This window comes from Caretta caretta, chromosome 13 (assembly GCF_965140235.1).
Source record: "Caretta caretta isolate rCarCar2 chromosome 13, rCarCar1.hap1, whole genome shotgun sequence".
Classification (NCBI taxonomy): Eukaryota; Metazoa; Chordata; order Testudines; family Cheloniidae; genus Caretta; species Caretta caretta.
Genome location: NC_134218.1, coordinates 4,712,604 through 4,733,961, shown reverse-complemented (window position 1 = coordinate 4,733,961; position 21,358 = coordinate 4,712,604). Strand labels below are relative to the sequence as shown.

Here is a 21,358-nt window from a genome sequence, read left to right as displayed (position 1 = left end):
GCCTTAAGATGCAGTTCCCTGGCTTGTGGCACGTAGGTGTAAAAGGACCCGCAGATGGCAGGGGTATTGGTGAATCCTCTGCCAGGCCTAACAAGAAAAAGTGGACTGCTCTGCCCTGGAGCCGTTACTGCTGGCTCTTGTCCAGCAGGTTTGCCAGCCTTGAGCGCTGCACTGCTGCCAGCCCTGTCTTTCCGCAGAGAGGCGAAGCTCAGGGTCTGCCCCCGGGGGAGTTCTCTGAGGAGCCCCTGGGACGCGTCACGGGGAGTGAGGTCGCTTGTCCTAGTGGCCTGTTCAAATGCCACCTCTGGGAGTTTTCCGTCTCCTGTAGGTGCCCTGCAGTTGGATCTGCTGCCCTTATCTGCTGTTGCCACAGAACTGCCTCGTTCCCGCCCCGGGCGGCGGGTGCGTAGAGCCCCGTGTTTCGGGTCTGGCTGTGACGCGCTTTGAGATCCAGGTGCTGTGTAAAAGCAGGGCACCATTACCCCTGCCCCAGCAGCGCTGTGGGGGCGGCAGCCCGTTCTCCCAGTAGGGGGGCATGCTGGAGATGCCCCAAGCCCATTGCTCTTGTTTTGTGACAAGGAATGTTGGCTCCAGCTGGTTTCTTTGACGATTTCTCCTTTTTTTGTTTTTATCCCCCTCGACCCTCCTGCCCCCTCCCCCCACACACACACAATTCTCCCCCTCTCGGGCCAGTGTGGACCAAGTCAAAACCTGTTGGTGGGCCCGATCCTGCAGCCATTCCCCAGGTAAAGTGGCTGCAGGATTGGGTCCTTATGAAGAGTGAGGGCCTCTAGTGAGGCTGGGGTTAGACTGCCCTGCAGAAGCCTGGAGCAGCGGCACAAGGAGGGGACCTGCAGGAGCATAGCAGCCTCTTGCTGCTGGCGAAGCCTCGCTGTGGTCATGGGGAGGGATGGGACACAAGTGGGGTGCCAGGGAGACTAACCAGGGGGTCTTCCTCGCTAACCGAGTGCAGCTTGTTTTGCTGACCATCTGCCTCCGAGGCTTTGAGGGGTTCGTCTTACTTCAGAGCACAAGTGGTGCCGGGGCAGCACTTTGGATAACGCTCTTGCAAAGCCTCCCCCTAGAACTGAGTGCACCCCATGTACCCCATTTGTCTCTCCGCCCTTGGTGGGGGTGTATTCAGCTTTCCCCTCAAAGTATTTCACAAATGCCCTTTCCCAGCTTGGTTCCTGTCATTGAAATTTCTACCCTCTATCTGGGGAGTGGAAACCCCCCCCCACACACACATGTGCACACATCCCCAAACCTATTGCAGCCTTTCTGTGTAATCAGCTGATGCATCAGGGTGGGATCCCTGCATGCCCACACATGCAGAATGGTCACAGGCCATCCACAGCCCTGGTGACATGGGCACAGAAAGCATCTGCTTCCGTAAAGAAACATCTCTTTGTTTTTTAACAGTCAAAACTGGAGCTAGTGGAATAAGCATGAAACCCTCAAACGCTCAACGGGCTTCGCTCATGTCTTGATTTGCATTTGTTTTAGCCAAGGCCAAAGGATGACTGGGTAGATGGAGGAATCTGATCACCATGCCCCTCTTCCTAAATCCCTACCTAGTCATCTTCGTCCTCCTGGCTTGCTTGTGTGTGTTGCATTAATTAACCAGGGTGGTTTTCTACTAAATCTGTACTTGGCTGGTGCTTTTATCTTTTCCTTCCCCCAATATGTTCCCGAACCAGTGGCAGTCATTTTTGTGTGTGATCCAATGTACAGCTGTCCGAGTCCTGCGTTCCTCACGTGCAAGGCTGATTGGTTCATCCTTTCCAGCCAGACCTTACTACATCTTTCAAACAAAGAGAGGCAAGCTAATGGGAACCCATTATCAATGGCATTTCCTTGATCCAGGAATAGGCATTGCACTCAGCCATGTTAATTGATTTGTCATCCAGAGATGAGTCATCCCAGTCGCCAGGCCTGTCCAGCTATAAAGCATCTTGAGGCTATTCCTAATTTTGTAACGACGTGACTGTCTATGAATGGACCAGAGCTCCCACACCAAACCCTTCCTAGAACAGTCGTGCATCCCAAGGGGTGCAGTTAATCTCAAGGGATCAAAGCTGTCAGCCGGTGCATGAGTGTGGGACATGCTGACCAAGTACCCTGTTTCTGATGATGTACCAGAAAATATTTGCTCTGAGAGAGGCACCTTTTATGGGGTTAAATTTGAGATACTTTACTCCTAGCTGTCCCTTCCTCATTCATTGACTGAAGGATCCATCCACTGAATTAGAGCAAAGAAAGCAAATGAGACCCGTGAGCCGCGGGAGTGTGATCTATTTTTCTGAGAAGCTTTCTCTCTCCTAACATGACTGGTCAGTTACAGTAGATGGCACGTCCTGGATGGTAAATATGTTTGTGCAGCCAGTTGGAGCCTTAACATCCCAGCTGTCGTGGGGGCTGGTGGGATGCAAAGGCTCCGGGATTCTAGACGTGGCTTCTCATTAGTGTCAACAACCCCCTTGTCACCTTTGGGTGTCTTCCTCCCCCTGGACTGCAGGCCTTGGGTGCTGCCCTTGGAGTTTGGCTGGATGAGTGTTTATGCATGTAAACAAGCGCTCACCTAGCTGTGGTGTTGTGTTGGTCTCCAGGGCAGCGCTGGCCTCTGCCCACCAGTGCCATCCCCTTCCTCGGACTCTCAGCGTGCTGAAGAGTACCCCACAAGTACGCGGCATGCACACCATCATCCGGTAAGCACGCCACCTTGCGTTTGGAGTGGGTGAGGCTAAGGGCTTGGGGGCCTTTGGCATCATCCAACCTTGGTCTGGGTGTTTGACATCTCCCATTCCCCCAAGAGATGAAATCCTGCCCTGGGCCAGAGACCCTAGTCGGGGCTGGGCAGTTCTCACCCATTTCCTAGAATCATCCATTTAAAATAGGATAATGTCAACCCCTAACTCTGAGCGTCTGCATGCTGGCTGCCCTGCTCAGCTGTGAACAGCTAATCCTGCCATCACCCCAAAAGCTGGGTACCGTCCCTGCTGTACAGACAGAGAAACGGAGGCATAGAGAGGTAAGAGACCTGCCCAAAGCCCCACAGCAAGATCACGGCAGAGTTAGGATTAGAACCCTGGAGCCCTGGGACAGCGATTGCTCCACCTCGGCGCTCCCTTTGCAAAAGTGCCTATGTCCCAGCAACAAACCTGCAACCTGGGGTGGGACAGGACGACGCAATTCCCGGTAAAGGGGCCTGGTGACGTTCAGGGTCCTCGGCTGGATCCCCCTGGTGGAAGGCCTGTGATGATATCAGCTGCCTCGACCTGGGAGGAGACTGAGGAACCTGCCAAGTGTATCTGGTCCACCTTTTTCTTCCTGCACGACCTTGCCTCACCCTTAAGGCAGCCCCTGACTCACAGTCAGCAACTCATGGAGAGTTCTCATTGACGGACGTGCCTTTCTCCCCTCCCCCTTAGAAACAAGGAGACCAGCCGAGACGAGTTCATTTTCTACTCCAAGAGGCTGATGCGGCTGCTGATTGAGCACGCGTTGTCATTTCTGCCTTTCCAGGTATGTACAGGAAACAAGGGGATGGAGGGGAAAGCCCATTGTTCTCTCCTTTCTGATCCAAGTCTGGGGGGACAAGGAGAGGTCTGCGTTTGCCCCGTGGAGCCTTACCTACTTCTCTGTGACTTGCCCTCATGGAAAAGGCTAAAAAGAAATGATTCTCTTAGGTCAGACAGCAGTGATCATGAGAGATGGGACCCTGTTCTGTTGTATATGCATTCTTATTACCACACTCATCCCCATAGTGTCTACATGCTTTCCAGCGGTGCAGTGAGCAGTGTGACTGACAGCTGTCACATGTCTTGTTCTCATCTCCTCCCTGGGGGAAAAGGTTTCAGAGTAGCAGCCATGTTAGTCTGTATCCGCAAAAAGAAAAGGAGGACTTGTGGCACCTTAGAGACTAACCAATTTATTTGAGCATAAGCTTTCGTGAGCTACAGCTCACTTCATCGGATGCATGCAGTGGAAAATACAGTGGGAAGATTTTATATACACAGAGAACATGAAACGATGGGTGTTACCATACAGACTGTAACGAGAGTGATCACGTAAGACGAGCTATTACCAGCAGGAGAGAGAGAGAAAACAAAAAACCTTTTGTAGTGATAATCAAGGTGGGCCATTTCCAGCAGTTGACAAGACCATGTGAGGAACAGTAGAGGGGGGGAAAATAAACAAGGGGAAATAGTTTTACTTTTTGTAATGACACATCCACTCCTAGTCTTTATTCAAGCCTAAATTAATGGTGTCCAGTTTGCAAATTAATTCCAATTCAGCAGTCTCTCTTTGGAGTCTGTTTTTGAAGTTTTTTTGTTGAAGAATTGCCACTTTTAGGTTTACGTTAATTAATTTACAAACTGGACACCATTAACTTAGGCTTGAATAAAGACTGGGAGTGGATGTGTCGGTGATTCTGTGATTACACAAAGTAAAGCTATTTCCCCATGTTTATTTTTCCCCCTCTCCTGTTCCTCACATGGTCTTGTCAACTGCTGGAAATGGCCCACCTTGATTATCACTACAAAAGATTGTTTTTTCTCTCCTGCTGGTAATAGCTCGTCTTACGTGATCACTCTTGTTACAGTGTGTATGGTAACACCCATTGTTTCATGTTCTCTGTGTATATAAAATCTCCCCACTGTATTTTCCACTGCATGCATCCGATGAAGTGAGCTGGAGCTCCCGAAAGCTTATGCTCAAATAAATTGGTTAGTCTCTAAGGTGCCACAAGTCCTCCTGTTCTTCCTGGGGGAAAAGGTGTCTGCAGGGCATGTCTCCACCATCACTGCTGCTGTGGGGTGGGTAATTGTATAGCACAAGGGCACGTCCAGCGCTCGGCTTTGGGAGCAGAGATCACAGTGCTGGTGCAGCCGTGTTTCTAAGGCAGCTAAACCCCTGCCCCTGAGTAAGGGGCCATCTCTGGCTTGCGCGGCTAGTGTCCAGGGCTCAAGCACCTCCCCTGGCTCCATGACTGTGTCCACGGTGCACCAGCCTGTGGCTTTTGTGCCATGGCTCTGGTGCGCCGGCGGTCTGAGCCCGTGTTAAAGTCTGTGCTGTGATCTTTCTAGAGCTGCACCGTCCAGACCCCTCAGGGAGAGGACTACGAGGGGAGATCCTACAGTGGGAAGCAGGTAAGGGGAAGGGAAAGGCTGGATTCAATTGCACACACTGGGGCCAGATCCTATGCCCATTGAAGTCAACGGGAAGAGTCCCCCGGACTTAATGGGCCCCTCCTCAGCATCTGGAATAGCTGGGTCTGCTCCAGGGGGCAGCTGGCTTTCTGCTGGGCTGTAGAGACCAGGGGATCCTCACAGCAGTGACTAGTCAGGTCAGGCCCTTCAGTAGCACTAATTAGGTGTGTGCGCCGAATCGCTCCTCTTCTCATCCTCCCATGTATCCTGTTGGGGAGGCAGCTGTGTCTTGTTGGAGTCTGGATGGTAGCTGGGAGGAGCTGGCTGCCTAACCCCCTGTCACTTCTGGAGGAGATGTGGTTCACACGCGGCTGTGCATGGTTCAGTCCCATTGCTGGCCTGGGCAAACAGGAGCAGGGGACCAGGCCTGGGGCTTGCATTCTGCGCACAGCCCATAGATCAAGAGTAGCTAATGAACTTACCTGTGGCTGTGAAGTGCTTTGAGCCTCTGGATCCAAAATTGCTGTAGATCCGTGCTAGGTCTAGGTCCTTTGGAGACCAGAGAACACTGGCGTAGGAGCATTTGAGGGACCCCACGTGGCCACTTCATCCCCACTCTGTTGCAGATCACAGGTGTGTCTATCCTGAGAGCAGGAGAGACTATGGAGCCGGCACTCCGAGCCGTGTGCAAGGATGTCCGAATCGGCACCATCCTCATCCAGACTAACAGCAACACTGGAGAGCCAGAGGTAAAGGGCTTGGTCCTCAGAGTCGAGGGCGCCTTGCGCCCCGTGACCATTCGCAGCAGCCGAGTCTCTGTTGCAGGATCCCGAACGCTGCCACGTGCCTAGTAATTGCAATCAGTTCATTCGTTCCTGCTGGACACAGCAGGTCTCGTCAGCAGGTGGCCGGTTGGTAACTGGCTTTCATATTTAATAAGCATCGGTCATTGAGGTCCAAAATGTCTGGCTTCAGGCGAACCCATAGGGTATGTCCCGTGGTCTGGAAGCGTTCACAATCGGCTGTGCAAAAATACACACACAGTTGCACGTGCAGTGACTGGGTAGACATCTAGTCAGATGCACATACACCGGCCACAGCTGAGTGTGGCCTGGGCGTGCCAGTGAGGCACAGAACTGCGCACGGTTCGGTGCACTCGCCATTAAAAAAATCAGACCAAGGTCATTGGGGCTTTTTAAATGTATCCTCTTCACTAAGTGTTCATCCCTGTCTGGTAAGCACCAGCCCATTGCCTCGGTGCTTGCCCGGCTAGCCTGTTAGCAGCAACTGCCTCATAAACAAAGGGTCTGGTAACAGGCCGGCAGCCTGTACCTGATTCAGCCCAGCCCATTAATCCTGCCAGCAACAGGGTAAGTGGGCTCCGCTGTCTCCCTGCGGCAGGAGGCGCATCCCCCACCCAGGTAAGGGAGATGTGAGCAGAGCTGTTCTGAGGGCACTTTCCCGCCCACATTTCCCAAATCCCTCTCTGGCCTGTCCCTTACCCAGCTCCACTACCTGAGGTTGCCGAAGGACATTCGTGAAGATCACGTGATCTTGATGGACTGCACCGTCTCCACGGGGGCGGCGGCCATGATGGCGGTGAGAGTGTTGCTGGTAAGGAAGGACAGCGGGGGCCCGTCTCCGTTCAGAGGGGGAAACCCCAGAGCAGCCCTGGGGGTGCTGGGAACTTGGGGAGGGGGGCGGGTCCAGCCCAGCTCTCTGATGCCAAATCCCGGAGTCCAAGTAAACAAAGTGAATGCCGGTACCTTTAAACCTGGGCCCCGCGGGGAAAAGAGGAAGGAGGCCGGCTGGCGTGGTGCAAGCCGCAGTGACCTTCGGGGCCAGACACTCCTAGTCGCCCTTCCCTGGAGCAGCCCCAGGGGACAAGCCCTGCAGGAACTGAATTCACGTCCTCCCCAGCTCCTTCCCGAGACTTGGTTCCCGGTGTCCCCAGCCCAGCAGGGAGATCAGCTCCGAGAAGGAGATGAGGCAGGGGGCTGCTCTCAGTCCCCGGGGGCATAGGCCCAATCACAGTGCTGGCCCTTTAGGGTGGGAGGCCAAGGGTTTGAACTGGCCTGAAAGCGGAGTTCTCTCCAAGTCGGGGCTGACGGGGAGGAGGGGCGTACAGATCCTTGCACCGCTGCGGTCTGTGCATAGGGAGGAGGGGAGTCTCCAGAGCAGTGACATAGCCCCTCCTCCACCCTCACGCCACGACTCTCTCTTAGGATCATGATGTCCCCGAGGACAAAATCTTCCTTCTCTCCCTGCTGATGGCGGAGATGGGCGTCCACTCGGTGGCCTACGCCTTCCCCCAGGTGAAGATCATCACAACGGCAGTGGACAAGAAGGTGAACAATCTTTTCCGGATCATCCCCGGCATCGGTGAGTACCCGCCGGGTGGGATCAGAAGGGAAGGGCTGACGGCAGCAATCGCCCAACAGGGTGTGACACTAAGAAGGGGAAATAAAGGAGGTTGCTCTGATCCCGCTGCTGTCTCCTCATTCAGCATTTCTTCTCCACCTTCCTTTTGCAAGTGACGGAAACTGACGCCCCCTGCCCTGGCCTTCTCATGCCCATGTGGGAGAGCAGAGTGCGTGGGCGGCCCAGCAGCCCCTCTGTTCTTGCAGGCTGTCCCGGGGGGCTCTCCCATGGGATGGCAGAGCAGTCGTCCTTCATGTTCTTTGGGGAGCGGGTATAGTTCCCACCCAGCTGGGTTAAGGGTGTGCGGCATTCCTGCGGCACCGATCTCCATGTGTAACTTCACATTGATGCCTTGTGCATGCATGTCTCTCTCTCCCCACCCCCGTGCCCTAGGGAATTTTGGAGATCGCTACTTCGGGACCGACGCCCCCCCTTACTGGAGCGACGACACCCTGGACACTTAGCAAACACCCCCTCCTGCCCTGGGTCAGAAGAAGAGACCCCACCCTGGAGACAAGGCAGCTTTGGCACGGCACCTTACTCTTCTATTGTACATTTCCAAAGGGATTTCCCCTGGGGCATAGATATTTTTTCAGCTGTTGCGTTTGAAGTCTAGGGCATATTTTTTAAAAAGGAAGAAATGCAAATCCTAGCTGACTGTCCTACTTTAGAGCGGAGTTAATTTATTTTAATTTAAATATTTGCCTATGTAACTTATGTGAGTTTTTATAACAAACAAAATAAAGTTTTTTCTCCAGTTTTCTTGCAGCATAGCTGTTGGCAGTTAGACCCAACCCCCTGGCCTGGCTGCAGTGCAGGTAACTGGGTCTAATCCCTGTGCAGCTCACAGATAAACCCAGGAGGAGCTGTAAATATGAGTTTTATCACCCTGAATCTGGCGCCCGTGTTGAAAATGCTCCGATCCCTTCTCCGCCGCCACTCTGTCCTGGGGGACACAGTACAGCAACTAGGAGGGCAACTGCTAGATGCTCTGAAAGGCAAGGGTGGGCCATGGCTGAGGTCGCAGGCGCTGTCCTGCTGTCCCAGCGAGTTGAAGGAGGCGCTCTGGGGGAGTCGTGAGTTGCGCTGTATCCTTGTCTTCCTGTCACTCCACAGCAAACAGCCGCGTCTGTGGGGACTGATGTTTGTAGCACCAGCCCTTGCTGAAGCTTCACTCGGTACTCGCCGCTCTGGCCAGCGGTCAGGAGCAATGCCTGCCTGCCTGGCTGGCTCCAACTCCAGGGGCTGCCTGTTCCTATCAGTACAGACGCTAGCAGGAGGGCTAAAGGCACAACCTCGCTGTGGGAGCAGGGAGCCCAACGCCGGAAGGAGAATGCGGTACGCACTGAGAGCAGCCGAGTGCAGACACGCTGGCTTCCATGGTTCTTGATCTCCCTGGACCGGGCCTGCTCTCTGTGTCCCCTCCTCGGGCTTGTCCTCACTGAATCAGAGTGGTGACACAGCAGGGGGGTCGGGGACTGTCTGCAGGAAGCTGCTCGAGTTTTGTAACCCTCCCGGGAAGGGCTCCCTGCCAAAATAACTGGATTCTGCCAGAAAACCTGCCCAGCTGAACAGCCGGTGCCAGTTTCCTGCAGGATTTCAGAGCAGCCTCCAGTATTTTCCCCTCCTGACGGCCAGGTTCCGAGTAACACCAGCAGGAGAGATTCAATCAGCCCAGCCCTGCTGCTCTGCAGGGAAAGGGCCCAGCTCCCCTGGTACAGGAGCACACCCCTTGAGCTGACAGCTGAGGCTGGAATGTATTTATTGGAAGGGCTTAGCAAAGGTTGTGTGGGCAGGAAGCCGCGAGGGTGGCGTGGGGGCAGCAGGGTGGAAATCAGTGAGGGGTTTGAGCTCAAAATAGCTGCACTAGTGAGTGCAAATTCTTGCGCAAATCCTCAACTAATTAAAACAGACTCAGCCCCCCACCTGGCGAGCACAGGATCTCGACACTTGAAAGCTGTTCTGGGAGGCAGGGCTGCTACCTGATGAGCTAGCACTAAAAATACCTCCAAGCGTAGGTGGCCCGAAAGCTCGTGAGCACAAATGCAATGAGAGAGAGAGAGGGTGAGTTTCCGTGGCTGAGAAAGTGACCCCCCAGCACGAGCTGCAGTGCCAAAGGGGAGCAGCAAAGCGAGCCGCCCTGGGTGTGACCCGAACCCAGACCTAGCGGACGGATGCGAGGGCTAGTCCCGCTGGACCAGGCCTTCCCCTCCAATGCCTGCTCTATACCTAAAATGTAGGTCAACCTAGTAGAGGCACTGAGTTCAGGCAGTGGAGGGGGAGGCTTGACCTCCGCTCTGCCTCAAGACATGCCCCATGCAACCCCTTCCCCTAAACCCCCGCTTCGCCTCTTCCTGTCCCGCCCCACTCCTCCCCACCCCCAGCGCCTCCTGCATGCCACTGAACAGCTGATTGCCGCTGGTGGGGGATGCTGGGGGGGAGAGGGGAGGAGCTAATCTGCGGGGCTCTGGTGGGTGCTGAGCACCCACTACCTTTTTTCTGTGGGTGCTCCAGCTGCAGCACCTATGCTAGCTACATCACTGGGAGGGAGTTAACCCCCTAGAGAGAGGTTGTTAAGCTGCCGTAAGCCCCAGTGTAGACACTGCTAGGTCGCCGGAAGAACACTTCCGTCAACCTAGCCCCTGCCTTGTGGAGCGGTGGCTGAACTCCAGTGATGAACAGTTGACTCAGGCTTGAGGGGCTAAAGATAGCAACACAGATGTTTCCAGCTGGGCTGGAGCCTGGGCTCTGAAGGCCAGTGAGGATGTGAGAGCCCAGGCTCCCACCCAAGCTATTTTTAGCCCAGCAGTGCAAGCCTGAGTCAATTGCCTTGGCCACTGAGACTCGGTGCCGTGGGTTTTTCTTTGCAGTGGCGCGTTTGGAAATGGGATTTAGGCTGCTAAGTCACTGAGGCACGTTGGACAACCTTGCCCCTCCTTAATAATAGATGTAGCCCTCATCTAGCCCTCAGCCCAAGGGCTCTCCCAGTTTGGCGCTGGTTCGCTTACAGACACCCCCGGCTGCAGGGGAGCCATTATTCCATTTGGTGACCAGCAGCTCTGCCCAGCTGGCAGCTGCGAGACCCCAACTGCTCCCTGGCAAATTGTTCATTTGAAATAAAAGGGGCTGGAGGCCCAGCCTTCAGCTGCAAGAGCTTTGCTGGCCTGCAGCAGCTGCACCATTGTGCCATTCGGAGTCACAGTGACCCCCAAGCTGCAATGCGCCCTGCTGCTGAATGGGGGCTAAGCACAGCAAATGGTGGGCGTCACAGCTGGTGGAAGAGCAAGGCAGCACTTAGCACTGCCATAGCGGGCTCTCAGGTCTAGATCGCAACATGCTGTCAGTTATGCGAGTGCGCTGTAAGAAGCGCGGCCCGTAGCGCGTTAGTTAATACAAAGAGCACCATCTTCTGGCATGCAAGAATACATAGCGTTGCCCATGAGTGAGTATGATCAGGAAAGTTGTTGCTGTACATGGCAAATGCAGCTCTCTGCACTTCTCATGTGTGGGCAGGCATTGTCCCTGCTTTACCTGGGTAAACTGAGGCACAATGTGTTTAGACGGCTTGCACAAGGTCACACAAACTAAACTCAGCTGGTTTGGGGAGATATGATTGGCCAAACACATCACGTGGTGGTTCGTCTGGGCACAGATTGGGTGACGAATCGGGTGCAAGCTTTTATGGCCTATGAATTTAGCATGTGTTTTCCAGAGCTACTTGTATAAGTGTCTTGAAATGCGCTTTGAAACAGTGTGGAGATTTGGGAAAGACCAAGCACTGCAGGCTCCTGAGGGCCTGGCCAGTGGGAATGCATCCCAAAATTCATGGGCGGGGCCTGTCATTTTTCATCACAATATTCCTGTCCCCAGCTTGTTGCTGATTGTACGGTACATAGGGACCTGCCCTAGCAGAACCATCAACGTCACCATTGACCAGGCCTCTCTAACTCATCCTGACAGAGCAGGGCTTGCTTTTAAATAGACGGTCCTGCGGGAACAGCCACCAAGCCAGGTGAGCTCAGACCGGGGCATGGCAGTTGAAAGGCTGCTACATAGCGCAAGGTTAGCCAGGTGAGCAGCGCTGCCCCTGCCAAGGTGGAAAGAGGCCAGAAACTTTCTCCTGATAGGCAGCCTTTTGGAGTCCTGGAATTGTCTCCTTCTCCTGCGTTTGGCCCAGGAGCAGTGAAGATTTCCCCGGGCAAGCTGGGAAAGTTGTCTCCAAAACTTCAGCACCCAGAGCCTCAAAGGTATTTAGGTTCCCAGCATGCATCAAAAGCCATGAGAACCAGGCACCTAACTACCATTAACGAGCTGGTCCCATGGGTCTGGGTGTAGGTTTTGTGACTGCCTTTGCCCCTTTGATCATTCTACCCCTTCCCTCTCCTTCTACCAAAGTGTATAGGGTGTCCTATGTTTGGTTACTGAGGGGACCAGTGGTTTGGCCTATATTTGGAGCGCTGCCTTCTATTAGAGGGCTGACACTAGTCTATAAACCAACTCTTAGGCCTGCTCTGCACTTAAAAAGTTTTACAGTCCTAACTCATGCACAGGTACCTCGTGTGCCCACAGCGGGAGCTAGCTGCATGTGGTTTACGCTGCTGTTTGGCTGTAGAGGAAAAGCTCTGCTAATGTAAAGCACCTTCACGCTGCTGTAACTGCAAGCCCACTAGGCAGGTCCTACCACTTTAGGTTAAAGCTGTATCACGTTCCAGTGTAGACAAGCCCTTAGTGAGGCGTGCAAGAGTGTACACACACCTATCTCCAAGGGACAAAGAGGGAGCTACCAGCATCACTGGACACCCTCTAGGCGTTAGACAGGGACGCCATTTAACTTGGCTTCCTTTATAGGGTAAATGACGAGGCCTCAGCGATGGAACCAGTTTCCTTCTCATTTCTGCAACTGAGTGCGACTTGCTCTCTCTGGGTATATCTACACTGCAATGTAACCCTGTGCTTGAGGCCTAAGCTCAAGCCTAACCCCTCTTTGTGTCTACGCTGCAACTGTGCTAACCCATGGGTTGGAGCTAGGGTCTCAGGACCCCACAGGGCTGGAGGGTCCGAACTCCAGTTCAACTGGGACCCAGGGTCCCAGCCCCATTGCTTTGCAGTGTGTAGACAGCCCCGCTTGACTCGGGTCCTGGGAGTTAGCCAGAACTATCCCACAATTCCACGGGACAATTCCTTAGTCCTCTCTGTCCCAACGATATGCAAAATCCATTCTGTTGAAAAAGGATGCCAGCCACCCCCTTTTCAAATGGCAGCAGCTCAGTTTAGCATAAACCCATTCTCTTTTGATGGCTGATCTGCATGCACGCTATCAGAGAGCCTCCTGGGTTTGCAACAGAGAGCGAATCTATCAAGCCTTTTGCAAAGCGAGCTGCTTCCTGGTACCATACAGGGATGGCAGTAAAGTTTTCCCACAGTGCACCACAGTCCTAGGTCTACAGTGGCCGCATTTCGGGCTGGGTGGCACTAGGCACTCTGGGACATGGTTAATTTTACTCGGGTCTGAGCACTGCAGGTTAAAGCCCAGGTTAGAAAAGTCTGACCACAGGGTTAAACTACAATGTAGATGCTCAAGCCCAGGGTTCCCTAACATGGGTCAGCTGACGCGAGTCCCAGTAACCCTGGCCTTACCGTGCAGTGTAGACGTACCCTCCCTTCCTCCTGGCCTCACCCAGGTGAACAGCTCCCTGAACAGGTGGGAGCTGGGGCAGTAGCGGTGCCAGGAGAGGCAGGTACAGCTTAGCAGGGCTGGGGTGTTTCATAAGAAGCAAAGGAGATGGCTTGCTGAGGCTTCTGCTGCAGTTTTCAAAAGCGATGCAGGGAGGCAGGTGTCCAGCTCCTGCTTGATATAGGCACCTAACTACGCTCCTTGGAAATTCCTGGCCTTTGCCTTTTCTTAAAAAACGTAGCTAGGAAACTCACCTACCAGGCCTTGCTCCCATGGGGGGGGCCCTGCTCAATCATGAAAGCAGCCAAGGGAGCGTTCCCCAAGTTGCTTTGGTGTCAGCTAGGAGAGGTGCGAGGAGACTCCCACGCTTTGTATCAGGACCAGGGGGACGTTGGACTTGCCCCCAGCTCCCCACCGAACTCTCACACCTCTCGGTCCTCTTCCACAAGCAGGCCCATGAGTCAAACTAGGCGTGTGCTGAGCCAGTGCACCCCAGCTAGGAATGCCATGCTGGGCTCTGAAGGGGGCCCCCCGAGGAGCACGCTGCCAAGTCACAACACAGAGTGACCTGTAACCCTCAGGAAACCGAGAGCAAGTGGACAGTCTGCAAAGAATCCCCTTTTCCCCCAGGGCTAGCCCCAGCCCCAGGCCGGGCTCATGTGTGCCACTTATGTGAGGCCCGCCGCAATCAGCCAGAGAGCGCTGGCCCCTTCCTTCCAGCGGGCCAGCACATAGCTTGTCCCAGGCAGAGACCTCCAGGGAACCTGGGCTCACCATGTTCTCCTCTCGCTGCCCAGAGCAGCACGCCCACTGCTCAGACACCGGCAGCTCCATGCACAATGCCTGCTGTCAGCATGCCACGCGGCTCAGTTCCTTTGCTGGCACAGCGAGGGCAGGGCGGAGCTACCGCCCTGAAACCATTGCTGCCAGGAGCCCTCTCATTGTGCACGTCCCCGCCCTTCCTTTTTCAGCCTTTCAAGAGCAACTTTCTATTGTTTACAGCAAACTTCTGGCGGCAAAGCCACCACATCGGAAAAAGTGCGTGGGAGGCCGTGTTAACCCTCTGTCTCTGCTCGCTGGCCAGACGGCAGTGTGCACACGCCCACCCGGCAATGACCAGAAAGGCTGAGATACTGACAGGCTACGGCAGCGAAAACAACAACTCGGCTGTGCTGAGATACCAATCTTACAGAGCCCCACAGACCCCCTGCTTCCTTAACTAGCCTTGCAGAAAGAGCTGTGTCAAATGAACGGGCTTTAACAGCAGGGGGGCGCATGGCAAGGCAGGTGGGGCTGGTCCCAGGCCATTCGTTTCGTCTTTAAAGATTTGAATGGGCTCCCCGGAGGAGAAATCACCTGTGCCTGCCAGCCCCAGATTGCCCTGCATAGTAAGATTGTTCCAACAACCCCAAGAGACTGGGGGGAAATGCCCTTTTCTGACCAGAAGCCTGGTCTCCTAGGTCAGGTTTGCCCACTTCCCAGTGCGCCCCTAGAGAGCCTTGGTCACTCAGAGCCACACTCTGGGTATGTATCTGTTTAGAGACAACAGTCGCAAGAGAGTAAATGTCACCCTCCCCCCATCTCATGGAAGCAGCAGCCAATTGAGACTGGGGATCCCCTGTTTAATGCATGATGCATGCTGCCAAGGAACAAGCTTTATATCACCTTCCCCCTACCCCTTGATCTTCAGTATTGCATATGGCACGACTGTGCATTAACAGTATTATAACTACAGTGCTGCAAAGCGTGCTGGGTACGCTGCAGCCAAGCTGAAAGACGAAGCCCCTGCACCAAAGACTTTACAGTGAAATCTGTCCTTATTTCTGAGAGGGGAGGGCTGCCCTGTCCCCGGGCTGCAGAGTGAAAGTTGTCATTGTGAGATGGAGGGAGGGATATTTGAAAAGTTAGCACTGGCATCTTTTGGAGCAGTGGGCAGTGCCTGGAATGGTGATGAGATGTGTCAAGATATATTGAATCAGTGGTCCTCCTAAACCTGAGGTGTGAATTAAAGAAAACAGTTGTAGCGACACACAGGCTTCCACACAGCTCCTGTTCCAGCTTTGTCTCCCTTGTTTACCAGGGACTGCACCCTACTTATTTGGGACTGAAAAAGCACACAGAGACATCCAGTGGCTGAACAACACACTGCAAGAAAATACAGTATTACAAGGTAAAAGGCTGTCAGGCAGTAGTCTCCAGCGGGCCAGCAAATGCCTGCCCTGTGATTACTGTAGGCCAAGATATCCCCCCCCTTACTATATTAAATAAAGGGGTTGCAAAAAATAATCCCCTGAAAAAACTGGGATGCTCCTGGTAATGAGAAAAGCATTTACCAAACTGAAGCTACTGCCCTACTTACACACTGAGGAAATGTTACACTATTGCTTCCATGTCTCCCATCCCCCTTGCCACCTTCTACCCATTGATTAAATTAGTCCAAAGCAGCTTCAAAGCACTTGATTTATTCCCATCACCTACTATCAAAAACCCCATCAGGCAGGGTTCAGGCTGACTGCTCCTGCTCTCTGTCCCTGAGCAGGAGACCTCCTCCCACCCCAGTAGCTTCTGCAAACTCAACCGAAGCCCAGGAACTTCTTGTCTGACTTCCTGCCCAACACCAGGAGCTAACCAAACCACAAGTAGCCTGACCAGCAACCTAAGGACTTGAACCTGGGCCCCTCGCAACTAAAAATAGACAAGAGCAGTAAAAATTAAATGTCTGCTTGAATATGAAAGACAAAGTCGCTCACGCATTTCAGGCAGCGTACTCTGGAAATGGTAGTACTTTCCAATGGTAGTTTCTCATGCTACAGAGCAGGAGACAGGGCCCTCTTAAAGATGTGCAGTACTATCTTATTAGCATACTGTAAGCACCAGGCTGGGACATCTCCAATGCACTGCTTGTAGCCACTGGTGTGTGGACGGAAGCTCGGAGGGGTACGGAGACTTTTTTATAAACGCTCAGCTCAGAACAGTAAATTCATTTTCCTTTTGACCTTTCAATCCATGTGTTTTCTACTTTTTCAGAGAAAGAGGGAGCCACAGCTTTTAGCCTGAAACACGAAGGTGCTATACTGTATTCATCTGAGAACTTGGGCAATTTACTCCAAAATTGCACGATTCTGAGGAAACAGACCAAAGCCCTGGATTTTTCCCCTTGGACGCATGGATCTGAAATAGAACGACGTGGCAAAGTCGTCCTGTCCCGGGAATCCGCTGGCCCGTAATTTCACGGGATGCAAACGCAGCCAATTAAAATGACTGCCTCACTCCTGCTGACTGCACACAGTGAAACGTGTCTGAAGCAGCCACCGAAAAGGTCGGCAGTAAAAATGGTCACCTAGCAGCGACGGGTCTTTAACTAGAAGTTGATATAAAATTGTAGCGGAAAATGTGGGGATATTTTTAAAATGTCTAAGGGGAGGAGTATAGTGCAGCAATCAGTGTGTGACATGTTTACATACACAACAAGGTTAGATAAGATGCAAGATACTGAATTAGTGGAAACTATGATTCACCGATACCGAAAATTAAATTCATATTGTCTGTCATTTCGTATATTTCCCAGATTGGGATCACTTACCTGGAAGCCATTTACATAAGCCAAAGAAAGTGGAAAGAGTTTGTTCTCTCCAGCTCTCAATGGCATTATACCAGGAGAATTAATGTGGATAAAAGACATTTACCATGAGAAGAATAAAAAGCCGGTAAAAGAATTCAATAAAATAATCAAAAGAGTCAACAATTGTCCTGTGTCACCCCAGAGATGGCTACAATTCAGTGAAGTGTTTCAGGCTGTCACTTTGTAAAACAGTCACTTTGGGATCTTTCAGGATATAAGACAATCATCTCAATACTTGGGCTGGATGAAAAAAAACCTTGAATTGTCCAAATGTTAATGAATTCTTTCTGCAGGGGAAGATCACATTTGACCATCAACCCACATAATTCCAACTTTATGCTGGGATTATTTAATTTTAAAAACCCACTGCTCTTCCACGGGGTGGGGGGGGGAGATGGGTGAGTGAGACATATATATTAATTACATTGTGGGAGGTGCAGGAATTTAGTTAAAGCAATTAGATACAGTATATTATTATCCATACATTTAATATATTTGCTAACAGTATAGCCATATAGCCAGCTCAAGTGCATCCAAGTGCCTTTCTCGACATTATATTTTAGTGGTTTGTAAAGCTCATTAACTCATAACATTTTGATCTAGATTGAGATTTTACCACTTTCCCCCCGCCCCGGGGGAGGGGGGGTCTTTAAAAAAAGAAGTTATCTGGCGAATAAAAACAGTTTTCAAATTCTAGTTAGGATTTTTAAATAAAAAAAACTTGCAATATAAAATTATTTTAATAGTCCCATTTTGCTGAGCCTTAGTCCATAAAGGTAGCACTAGTGTCTTGAGAATTACACACACACATACACGTGAAATAATTTGGCTGATTTTATTATATATGTACCCACCCACATAATTAGCCAGGGTTTCAGGCAGGTTCAAACACCCCAAGCTGAAGTCCATGCTGCCGTATCTTCACTATCGATCCGTGAGCTAACTAGATTAAAGTTTAGATCATAAAACTAGATTAAAACTAGCTCAGGTATGTCTTCCCATGCTGCAATTGCATCTCCCATTGCCGTGTAAGACACACCCTGAGCGTACCCAGGTTTGCTCGACAGTGACAAAGATATGGGTCTTTATGGCGTGTTGTGTCCATGATCTGTCTATTATGGGAGTGTCTCATGCTAAGGTTAGGATCACAATGGCTTTGAGAGAGGAATAATAGTTCTCTGAAAGGGCCTCAGAACCTTATATACTGTATACAAAGCAGGATCTAGAGGCAAAATAGGGTGAGTTCAAACTGGAAGGAGAAAGCTAAAATACTAAATATTATTTTACCATATTTTTCTGTCTTTGAAGGAGAAAAGGCATCCAAAATATACACGTATTATTCCCCAGCCCTTTCTTCATCTCCTTCCCTCTGTAATTACTGCTGCAAACAGTGAATTTAGTGTGCAATGTAATGTAAGGTGTAAACTTTGAACACCCACCATTACCAAGAAGCCCTTTGAAGCCAGGCAGTGTTAGTGTCACTAATGGACAAGCAAATACATACAACTGCTTTTACAATGGTACACTGTCTAATGCAACCCTGGACGTTTGCAGCGAAACCGACCGTCCTCTCACATGGGGATGCAGCCGCATGGTTCAAAGTTTTTTTCATAATAATTTAACGCTTGCAAGGCACTTCGCCCAAAGAGGTTAAACCACCGTGTCCACCCCAGCCAAGGGAATGGATTTCAAGAGCTCCTGGTCAGAATGTACCAAGCAGATAAAGAGCTTGCAGGATGCACGCTAGAAACTGGGACTATACTGAATATTCTGGGCCAGATTCTGGCACATTTTTTTGGGGGGGGGAAAGGATGTAATCACCTCCTCTAAATATACACTACAAAATGAGTGGCAACGTGCACCCACATCCCCATTGTGAGGAGCCCCCCCCCCTTTCTCTTTGACAGCTGCTCCCCACTAGTACCAAGAATAGCCGCTCTGAGCTGGTGTGCGGGGTAGCTCCCCCCGGACTGTGGGGCATTCACCATGGATCACACTCTGCACGTCTCAACCCGGGGGGCCCACAAGCAGGTTTCAGAGGGTCGGCCAGCCAGAGCTGGCGTTAGACTGGCTGGGGGCCGGGGCAGAAAGCCTAAGCCCTGCTGTGTGATGCGGAGGCCTGGGGCCTGAACCCTAAGCAACTGAGGTAATTGCCCGGCTTGCGACCCCCTAACACTGGCTCTGGCTCTTATATGCAGAATAACAATTGCACAGGCGGGCACAGGCGGGCCGTGGAGTTTGTATAGCAGGGGGAGGGCGGGGGTGAGGAGGGGCTCCGAAGGACAAATGTTACGAACCCCCAGCTTGAGTGCCTTGCATCCAAGGATCTCAAAGCACTTTGCAAACAGTTCTCTCAAATAGGGTCTGTCAATACCGGGGACATTTGCACACCCTCAGGGCAGAGGCCCCCGCCCTGGTGCTGCCTGCGCCTTGCGGTGGTGCCGACTGGGGATGGCACCAGTGCAGACAGGGGCTAAGGCTCCCAGCACCTTTCTCCCTGTCTGGTGGGTCCTACCCCCATTCTAAAGAAGGGGAAATTGAGGCAGGAAGTGGTGACTTATCCAAGGTGTTGGGCATAGAGTCAGGAATAGAACAGCGGTGACCGAGCAGTTCTTTAACCACAAGAGCACTTCTCTTCCCCAGTAACACGTGGCCCTCACAACTCAACGCCTCGGCCACACTGTGCCCTTCTCCAGCTTCTACCGCAGAGAGTTTGCAAAAGCAGCATTTCCATGCGGTTTCACAGGAGCCAGAAAAAGGCAGGTAACATTCCCCTCCACCCCTTGCCCCATGTTTGCCCGCTCACTGCTATGCACATCACCAGCCGGAACATAGCCCAGGCGTGGAGACACAAATTAGGCAAGGAGCAGCCAGCGTCTTGGTCTGGAAACCAATGTGCTCCAGGAAGCAACGTGATCTAATGTGTCCGGGACAGGCTTGGCTCTACTCCTGACTCTGCTACGGGCTAAGTCAAGCCATCTCTCGGACCATGGGCCCATCACGGATCTTCTCCGTACCACAGCGTCCCCGTCTTCTCAATGGGATAATGCTAGTCAATCTCTCTTGTAAAAAGACAAGGAGGACTTGTGGCACCTTAGAGACTAACCAATTTATTTGAGCATAAGCTTTCGTGAGCTATAGCTCACTTCATCGGATGCTGTAGCTCATGAAAGCTCATGCTCAAATAAATGGGTTAGTCTCTAAGGTGCCACTAGTACTCCTTGTCTTTTTGCGAACACAGACTAACACAGCTGCTACTCTGAAACCTCTCCTTTGTAAAGTACTTTCAAATCCGCTGATGCAAAGTGCTCCGTAAAAGCAGTGTCTTTTATTGCACCCCGTTTTTCACCTCTGCCCTCATTTGCTTTTTAAAGGCCCACATTTCTTTAGCAAAATGTGTTTTCTCTGCTTCTTTCAAACAACAGAGGCTCTTCTAGGCTTAGAAAGCGATGATGTAAAAATCACTTCTCACTGCACAGCCCATTCTTTGGGCATGGCCATGCCGGCTCTACTGCCCTTCATAAAGAAAATACACTTGTGTGTCGTGGTGCTCTTCTCTGCCCTGCAGAGTCAATACAGCCCTGGGAGAGGGAGCTAGGTTCTAATCTGGATCATGCATTGTCAGAAGGGTTATTAGCTAAAATCCCACTTGCAGATCCGTGCCAGCGAGCTGGATACTGGAACCAAACCTCAGCTGGGTCAGAGGTTCCTGGTGCAGATGCAGGCGCTACCTTGACTGTCAGACCCCAGGCTGAGTTTGCAGAGTTGGCAGCTAGAAAAATGCACGTTTCTTCTTGTAAACGGAGCACATTGTACCTAGGTTCCTTGAGTGGGGACATACAGAGAACCTCCTGGTAACATTTGCACAGAGTCTCTTCTACCTGTGAAAGTTTCCATTCTAACAAATGCCCCAGTGACCCAGTATCGTGTAGAAATTAAACCCAGGGATCCATGAAGCGAACACAGATTTTTCCTGTTCCTGGGGGCACCAGACCTCTGGTCTTACCACTAAGGAAACCCTCTTTTAAGTCTATTTTAAAAGCTGAGTGGCTCAGAAATGTTCCCTTCCTTAATTTCGAGTAAGCTTAAAGAACCTCTTCATTGTAAGCCTTTTTTGTTCTTCTTCTCTGAGCAATTTTGCCGCCTCGTCTGTCCAGTGGTGTAATGGAAATTTTACCACAGACGTAAGCGATGAACAAACAGGAAGCCCGCAGAATGTGTGGCAATTTGCTACTAGCTGGCTCAACTCAGCCTAGTGCCGAGGAGGGCCATAAAAGCAGGCGTGGGGGAGGCAGTGGAGGAGTGAATGTGAGAGGCGGGGACCTGAGTCTGGGGCTGGGGAAGCCAAAGAAGAGAGACCAGAAACCATCAGCTCTCCTCCCAGAAGAAGTCACAGTTTCACAGGTAAGACAAACACTGCTCTGCACCTTCTTCTCCCCCCCCCCACCCTCTTTGCAGAGGTAATTTCTAAGTATCCTTTGGCGTCCT

General features: G+C 51.9%; 1 protein-coding gene across 5 annotated transcripts in view; it reads left to right on the top strand.

The window, feature by feature from the left end:
• UCKL1 (uridine-cytidine kinase 1 like 1) overlaps positions 1-8,336 on the top strand; it is a 41,050-nt gene extending 32,714 nt beyond the window's left edge. For all 5 annotated transcript variants that reach the window (XM_075118673.1, XM_048819959.2, XM_075118674.1 and 2 more), the window contains exons 9-15: positions 2,610-2,708; positions 3,432-3,525; positions 5,091-5,153; positions 5,780-5,902; positions 6,660-6,767; positions 7,379-7,535; positions 7,968-8,336. In XM_075118673.1, coding sequence (XP_074974774.1) covers positions 2,610-2,708; positions 3,432-3,525; positions 5,091-5,153; positions 5,780-5,902; positions 6,660-6,767; positions 7,379-7,535; positions 7,968-8,038 — 715 coding nt within the window. In that variant the 3' untranslated portion in view covers positions 8,039-8,336. The remainder of the gene's footprint in view (positions 1-2,609; positions 2,709-3,431; positions 3,526-5,090; positions 5,154-5,779; positions 5,903-6,659; positions 6,768-7,378; positions 7,536-7,967) is intronic.
• The last annotated feature ends 13,022 nt before the right edge of the window (positions 8,337-21,358 follow it).